General features: G+C 48.6%; 1 protein-coding gene across 1 annotated transcript in view; it reads left to right on the top strand.

Moving 5' to 3' along the window:
* Positions 1-8,660, top strand: part of T265_08728 (hypothetical protein) — a gene marked incomplete at both ends in the record, with an annotated part of 46,544 nt that overhangs the window by 19,515 nt on the left and 18,369 nt on the right. The window contains 5 exons of the mRNA XM_009174608.1: positions 4,553-4,637; positions 5,364-5,531; positions 7,521-7,883; positions 8,135-8,226; positions 8,309-8,363. Of these exons, the coding sequence (XP_009172872.1) occupies positions 4,553-4,637; positions 5,364-5,531; positions 7,521-7,883; positions 8,135-8,226; positions 8,309-8,363 (763 nt within the window). The remainder of the gene's footprint in view (positions 1-4,552; positions 4,638-5,363; positions 5,532-7,520; positions 7,884-8,134; positions 8,227-8,308; positions 8,364-8,660) is intronic.

Here is an 8,660-nt window from a genome sequence, read left to right as displayed (position 1 = left end):
TCGTGGTGGTTGCCGGAGATGTGAATGCACAAGTGGACAGGCTTGGTGCATCTGAGACTCAATTAGGAGGTCGATATGGATTGGACTTGTTACGTACGGACAGTGGGGAACAATTGCTTCAGTTGTGTGCTCATCGCAGACTGTTTTTATGCAGCACTAACTTCCGGAATAGCCGAAGTCGCCTGGCCACATGGTGTCCTCCAACGGCATGCCAGCCACAGACTCAAATCGGCCACATTGCCCTCAGTTACCGATGGCGCGGATCAACAACTGGCTGCTGGTCGTTTTGGAACACATTTGTGGATTCCGACCGCACGCTCGTGCGGGGTCGTTTCTCTTTATGTTTTTCAGAACCGTGTAAGGTGCGGACAAATCGCTTGGCAACTGAAAGACTGGCAGATTCTGATGTTAGACGAACTTACCAGAATCGCCCTCTAGCCTCCTCCAGCTGCCCCGCCATCAGATATTGGAACGAGATTACCACCTATTTGCACAGTGATGGGTGTTTCGCCTGTGGCATGGCACCACCAGGCTCACTCAAGCACTGGGTATCAGACCGAACGATGGCACTGCTTAAATCTCGGAGAAATATCCCAGCCAGTCCCAAACATAACTTGATGCGACCAACCATCAGACTTCAAGTGAAGGTGAGCGTGCAAGCCGACCCTGAAGTGTGGTGTACACAGAAAGCCAAATAAATAGAAGAGGCCCTGAAAGTCGGTAATGCCCGAAGATTATTTCAGTTAATCCGTGTGACCGGTCTATGGAAACCACCTGTGAGCGAAACCATCAAGGATCGGTTTGGAGTGAATATCTCGAATAAAGAAGAATGCCTCAACCGATGGGCCGAATACTTCGAACAACAATTGTCCTGGCCACGAGCTGGCACCCATCTGGAGCCCACAGGTGACGTAGAACCCTGGACGGTGAACGTGGAACCTCCTACGGCCCCGGAGTACGGCAGTGAAGCATCGTTGTTGAACACGGATGTCATGCTGTCGATGATGATGATGATAAGGCCTCAGAGGTTTATGATTACATATGTTCTCTCAAGCGCCACGGAGCCTCTGGTCCGGATTATCTCCCACCCGTATTGTTCAGAGATGGGGTGAAGTCCTCAGTCAGCGCTTGTCTGATCTGTTTGCTTGCATTTGGGAAAAGAAGTCTGTTCCAGACAACTGGGGAGAGTCAGTGATAGTGCTCATTTTCAAAGAAGGGGCTCTAAGTGAGTGTGGCAACCACAGGTAGTCAGCTTGTGCCCAGTCGTAACGAGACCCCGTTGGCGTCACCGGTGGCTCGCGAAACGCTGACTAAAGAGCAGCAAGCGGGATTCCGGCCTGATAGGGGTTGCGTTGACGAAACCTTCACACTCCGTCAGGTGCTAGAACAACGCCATACGTATAAGCGACCCACGATTCTAGTATTCCTGGATTTCCGAGGCGCATTCGACTCGGTTGATCGGTCTGTTCTTCTTGAGACGCTTGCCCACCAAGGAATGCCCCGGAAGTTTGTAAACATAATACGTTCTTTGTATTCTCAGACTTCCGGACGTGTGAGAGTGTACGGAGAGCTCTCCAAAAGCTTCCGCACACAAAGCGGTGTCCGTCAGGGANGAAGAAAACTTTATCGATCTGGAATATGCAGACGACATCGTTCTCATGTTCGAAGAGGAGGAGAAGGCGCAAGTATTCTTGGATGAGCTGACTAAAGTCATCCCGTCCTTTGGAATGCACTGTGTAAGGTCACGTTGCTGGACATGTAGTCACTGAGCACGCCATTTACAATCCAGGGAGGGGAACTGGAAGTTGTGTAACATTTTACGTATCTCGGGAGTTATATTAGTTCTGATTTTAGTGTGACAGCTGACGTCAATGCACGAATCTGTAAGGCTCGGGTCGTGTTTGCCAATTTGAGACACCTATGGCGTCAAAATGGTGTATCCGTGAATCTCAAGGGACGCGTGTATCAAGTTACAGTGTGGACTGTTTTGCTGTATGGCTGTGAAAATTGGCCTGTTCGAGCAGCGGAACTGAGACGCCTTCAGGTGTTCGGCAGTCGTTGTCTCAGAACCATAGCTCGTGTGGGTTTGTGTCGACGAATCCGTAACGAGGCGATCAGGAAGCAGGTTTTGGGTGTGCAACGGGTAATTCCAGTGAAGAATGTGTCCAGCACCAGAAGCTGCGTTGGTTGAGACATGTGTTGCGTATGCCTAGCCATCGTTTGCCGTAGAGAGTGCTGTTTTCCATGCCCAACTCAGAGTGGCGGAAGTAGAGAGGTGGCCAGCTCTTCGCCTGGCAGAGAGGTACGAAAGAAATCATGAAACGCTTACGTGCTGTCGGTTCTACGCGCCTTCCAGGAAGGGGACCGCGTGATCCTCACTGTGCCTGGCTGGAGATGCTGCAAGATATGGCTTCTAACCGATGTCAGTAGCAATCTTGTTGTCAGTTTCTATCCAGATTGCCTGAATCAGTGTTTGGAGGTGTAGGCACCTCGGAATGATTGTAGTAAGCTAGGACGAATTCCCTTACCTGTCCACCTGTGTTTTCTTCACAATAAGGCTTTCAAATAAACCGTAGTTATGCGGCAGCGAAGCATCGGTGTTGAACACTGATGTCATGCTCTCGATGATGATGATGTTGAATGGGGAGCAACTTCCTCAGTTGTGTGCAGATCATCGTCTGTTCCTGGCTAGTACGAACTTCCAGCACAAAACTCACGTCGAGTTCTTTGGAGACCACCAACCCGGTGATGGAGTGAACACTTAAAAAGACAGTGCAGCTGGTCTCCTTCAACACAACCGCTGGAAGAACCCAGTGAGTCTGAGTGGAACATCGACGCCAACCGACCATGAGCAACCGGGATCCAACGTATGATATCAATCCTGAAGCGCGATAAGGAACCTGGCCCCGATGGTCTACAGCCCGCACCCTTCAAAGAATCTGACGATGTCCCGATAAACAGTTTGACAACCATACTGCAGGGAATTTGGAAAACAGAATACCAGTCGAATGGAGCTCCTCGACTGTAAAAGGGCGCAAGAATGCCATGTGAAAACCAGTATGATATCGGCCTGGTATCCGTCGCATCTAAGGTTCTCTCTGGCATCATTTTGTGCAGGTTGATGGATTATTAAGAGAGACAAATCTGTGAAAATCAAGCTGGGTTTCACCCTGGCCGAAGATGCATCGACCTTGAGGCAATTTCTTGCACAGTACCACTTATTCAGACATACCACGTTGATCGTTCTTCTTTATCTGAAAGCCGCTTTCGATGTTGTCGATCGTCAGAAACTTTGGCGGTGTCTGGCAATCAAAGGTGCCCCTTCCAAATTTATACGCCTTATGAGGGCACCGTGTGCGAACTCTTGTGGGCGCGTACGGGTACACGGCCAGCTCTCGCCTGAGTTCACCACGTCCAGTTGTGTAGGACAAGGCTGTCGTCTCTCACCTTTCTTGTTCAACTTTGTTATTGGTATGCTACTTGAAATCTCTCCGACTGCCTCTGAAACCTCGGGAGTCGTAATGCTCACGGGACGTTCGCAGACGATATTGCGGTCTTCTGTTCAGATCCTTTCCAAATGCAGACGATTTTCAATAACCTGAATAATTCTGCGCTTCACACCTGCAAAGTGTAGAGTGCTGCTACAAGACTAGGTGGGATCATACCCACACCTCATGCTTGCAGGTGAAAAGAGAAGAAAGCGTTCAGCTGTAGCACCCTTCCGGTGCTTAGCTGCCATGCCACCCGAAGGAAGCACGAGGACTGGGATACTGCCAGGTTGCCCAAGCCTAGACAGTGGAAGTCGAGAGGCGGAGGTCGGATTCGAACGGCGGACCTTCCGGACAGTTCTCTCTCGCTCTAACCACTTGGGACATCTCGCCCCCAAGACATGGGGGACGCGGTAGATAAATTTGTTTACCTGGGCAGTTGTATAAGTTCCGATGGACTGGCTAGAAATGAGATCACTTCTCGAATCGGGAAGGACAGGGTAGCTTTTGCTCACCTCCGACACCTATGACGCTGATGTGACGCCAGTTTGTCTGTCAAAGGCTGTGTTTACACTGCGGCGGATGGCTTAGTGGTTTGAGCGCGGATTTACTGACCGGAGGGTCCGTGGTTCAAACCCGATCTCTTCCTCTCGACTTCCCCTGTCTAAGCTGGGGTAGCCTAGCAGTACCTAGCACTTGTGTTTCCTTCTGGTGGCGTGGCAGGTAGCCGCTGAAAGGGTAATTTTTGTTCGAATAGATTTCATCTCGACACAACTTTTGCGATTAGGTTGTTTGGTGGTACCCAGATGGACATATCCTGCAACCTGTTGGTCTCCGTTTTGAAGTTTTGACAGTATCGCCGTTGCGTTTTCTTCGTCAAGCTAGCTTAGGACAGCATAATTGATTCTATGCGAGTGTCCTTGGACCGACCTGGTTTAACCCGAATGAGCCTCTCGACTAAAGCTGCTGGACATATCCTGGTTTAGTTCTGTATTGATATTCACTCGTCAGATTGCTCCTCACCTAAACTTTATTGATCTCCATGTCCTGTCTTTCCTCCTCAGTCATCAGCACTTGCTCATAAAGCACCAGTTACCGAAACCGGTCACACTTCGTTTGCTTGTCTCTCCCGGTGGAGATGTGTTCAAGGTAAGTCCATGTGTTTTTCATCGTTTCATAGCCCTTAATGTCCCCACAGCGTGCACTTTTTTTTGGGTACAGTGATTAAGCCCTAGACCGGTGGTAGACTGACATATTAGAACCCTAGTCTTTAGATTAATTTATCTTCTTTTCCATTGTACATGGGCATTTTCGAGCCCGGTTGTGACATCATACTTAGCTTAGCCGTTCGGAAGGATGGTTGAGTCGAGATATCTGTTTAGTGTAAAAGGTTCGTCGGAGTTGAGTGCTGGTGGAACAAAGACTTGGGTTTCTGAGGGATTTGTCTCAAGGTCGACAGAAGAGGTGCACTGAGAGATTCGATTGAAGGCCTGCCGTAGACGATGGTGATCTGCTGCGATGACAACTATGTCATTCGCGATTTCGAGAGTTGCAGACTGGCCGCCATACTCACTGACAGTTCTGTCGTTGCCCCGTAGCAAGACCTAAACAGCTTGGTAATTTTGTCCGATTTGGATATGTTCCGGTTCACAGGGTGGAACGCCGTCCGGAATTTGTTGAAGCCTTAGCCATTGCGGCCTCACTCAATGTATCACCTGGTTTAGGGTATCCGAATCCATGGTGTTGTGAATAGCTCTTATAAATATTCTACGCGTCCCGCGAACTCCTCATAGATATGCTTCCAGGACGATAAAATAATTTTGTGTGTTCTGTATCTCACGACAACTTCCCTTGTGTGTTGGTCCTTCGATTTAGCTTACCGACGAACGAGGTTACCTTCTCACTGGACCCCACAGTGTCTGCATACCACCCGGTCTTGAATATCCTGTCCACGTGGCCTATGTAGCTCGTCAACCTCTGGCCTGGGATACTGGACAGCTCCGCTTGTCGATCGAGGACGACTCTACGAAGTCCACGTGGAAGGTTTGTTATACTTCACCACAAAGTGTGCCTTTTTTCCGATTTCTCTGGGTATACGACCAAATCTATTTTAAGCCATCATCTATCTATGCTCGAGATGGCTCAATGGTTAAGGTGCGAATTTACTGACCGGAAGGTCGCTATTTCGAACCCAAAGTTCGCATCTAAACTTGGGCGACCTGGCAGTATATCAGTCCTCGTGCTTCCTCTGGGTGGTATGGCAGCTAAATAATAAAGGGTGTTAAAGATGAACGATGCTGACGCACGTTGATCGGTAGCTGGTTCACATAAAGCGGTGCTCCCCGAGTTCGCACTCCTTAACCTCAGATCCAGAAACAAAGCACGCTCGCCTAGAGCAGCTCATTGCCAGGTTGGCTAAACCCACTCGATAGTAATTGAGGAGTAAGGGCTGTATTCGAACAGCACGTTCGAATAAATATCCAGGGAGATTTTTGCAGAGGCCAAACAGTGTGATTCGAAAGCCTGCGTTTCAAGGGTCCCTCGTTCATTAAAATTCTGGTTCGACGTTATGAAACCTTTTGTACGGCTCTTAATAAAGCCGAAGTATGTGACCCATTCACCGAAACCTGAAGGATAGACTTCCTTGCAAAACCTACTTCCTCCTGGAAAAGAATGAGTTGGCCCCAAGAATATCCCTGCTACTCATGAAGCACGATAGGCAGCAAGGCCCTTGCCGGTCTGTTCCTGGGAAGACAAGTGTGTCAATCGGGAAACTAGGCAGCTTTCCTCACGAATATCTGAAGATATTCCGGCGAGTTTTCTCAGGACTAGTGTGCTGTTGAGTTCGATTTTGGCCTGAATACTGGAACAGATGCGATCAGACGCATGCGAGTACGTATTTGCACGCCTCAGCTCTGTATTCAGAAATTTTCATGATTCTCGAACCCCGTGTCATTTTAGGCGAGCACTGTAACCCTTTGTTGTTGATTTTTAGCTTCTCTGTAGATTGATTTCCTCTGTCCCTTATGTGTATCACCATCATCAGCTGTAAGAACCGCGTACTTGTCGTGCAGTGGCTGTAGCTGCAACAGTTTTGTTCGCCGATGATTTGTGGAGGCAGGTAGGTAGCTACGTATTAGGGGCGGCAGCTGATATAATTGATACGTGGATACGGGGATCGGTGGACTTTTCATGGGGGAAATAGGGAACGGAGCGCCATGGGGGTCGTGACTGGGCCATGTCTCCAACCGTTGATATGTCTCGTCTCGGGGTCCCCATCCCTGGAGGCGACAATGGCCAGCGCAGCTGAGTTTGCTGGCAATTGTTTTCATACTTCGCTGCTAAATCATTGTTTCGACCATGGCCAGCGCAGCTGAGTTTGCTGGCAATCGTTTTCATACTTCGCTGCTAAATCATCGTTTCGAACCCTCTTGCTCGTTTCCACCCTTCATGTGGTTGTGTGGAAAGTGCTTTTCGAAGAAGTCGGCCAACTGATGTACAGAGCAGGTGATCAGGCCAGCGCAGCCTTTGGAGTGTGATCATCTCATTCATCTCCATCCTTCCGAAAACCATCGGACGTACTCACCATTACTAATCCGGTGTTCCCACCAGACTCGGGCAACGCTCCGAAGACACTGGTGGTCAATACTGAAATTTTTTTGTCCTCAACGCACTGCTGCCATGCGTATCGGAGAGTTTGGGAAAGCAATATCAAAACGCCTGCCTTTGTTCTTACTGTAATGTTCTCAATGAGACCATTGGAAGTCCGCAGATAATTTTTCCTGTCGTGTTGTTTCGGTAGAGCACCAAGGATGAGCACAACATGGGGAATCATTTCGATGGCGATCAGGAGGGGACTTCATCAATTCTCCTACCGCTTGCACTTTCAGTTTTCTCTCACAGACCTGACCACCAGAGCCAATCTATTTGCCCAGTTCCATCCGAGTATGCTTTTCATGCTAATCGATTGCTTATGGGGCTTCATCGAAAAAATAGTTTAGAGATAGTGTTCCCACTGTGTTTCGTTCCTAGGTACGGCTGATTGGCTATTCGAGCAGTTCTCAGTTGGAGTGTTGTTGCTGCACCCGTTTGAATTCCGAAATCTATTGGACCACAGCAACTCCACTTTCGAATCGCAAAGCCCACAGAAAGTCTTCCAGCTTCGGGTTGAATATAGACCCTCCAGCCGTCTTATCTCCGACGGCGATGGCAACGAAAGGCACGTCAGTCGCCTGCGTTGTTCTCACGAATTTCGGCCTTCGAGCTGCATGGATTCTGTGCAGTGTCGAACCTCGCGAAACGTGCAGACAGGTATCGAATGACAAAGCTGTGGAAATGGCGACAGGTGCTCTGGTTGAACCGAGTCGCATGGTCATTGGTCCCAGACAGTCACAGGTGGGTTTGTTCAATATAAGCTTACTTTTGGATAGTTTTTGGATTTGTGTTTGACACTCGGTCTTATTGTGGTCCCTTCGATTTTTTTTGCCACCCAGCACCAACGGGACCTTTCTATTTAACTACAGTTTTCTGTAATCGGAGATGCCCCCATGTCTTCCACTTTGTTTTAGTAATTTATAGTGTCTGCCAAGCAGAATGAATGTTAGTTTGATATGTTTTTCTCCCTTCTCATATATCTTCATTTTCAGAAGATTGTGATCACAATGCAACCGGGTGTGGAGTCGGCCCGTGTGACCTTCTTCTACGGCGACGAAGTGCTTCGTCACCAAGTTCGACAACAGTGAGTAGCATCTCTATCTATTGGTCTCTTTACAAACCGCATTACCTTGATCTTAACTCGTTTGCGCTTCTATTTCTTACAGCTACATCAGACCGCCAAAGTCTGTCGCACGACGACGAATCGGAAGGCACGTTAAGGTGATCGATCTAATGGAGGATTTTACAAACGAGATTCCGTTTCAAATAAGTATGTCAAGTCTACATGTTTCTTTTTTACACTTTACCTCGGTAAAAGGTTACGCTTAGTCACGCACCCCAATCTTCAATTTATTCCCGCTATCTTCTCTACTATCGTTTGAGAACCTCGGTATTGTGACACTATTCAGTTGAATAGCAAAAGCCAGTAAAACCAAGGTACACACAAGCTGGAGATAGCTCAGTGTTGAGGCGCAAACCTACTTACCACAATGTCCATAGTTCGAACCCAATCCAGGC

This window comes from Opisthorchis viverrini, assembly GCF_000715545.1.
Source record: "Opisthorchis viverrini unplaced genomic scaffold opera_v5_231, whole genome shotgun sequence".
Taxonomy (NCBI): Eukaryota; Metazoa; Platyhelminthes; class Trematoda; order Opisthorchiida; family Opisthorchiidae; genus Opisthorchis; species Opisthorchis viverrini.
The sequence above is the reverse complement of the archived record's forward strand: the minus strand, read 5'-3'. Positions and strand labels throughout refer to the sequence as shown.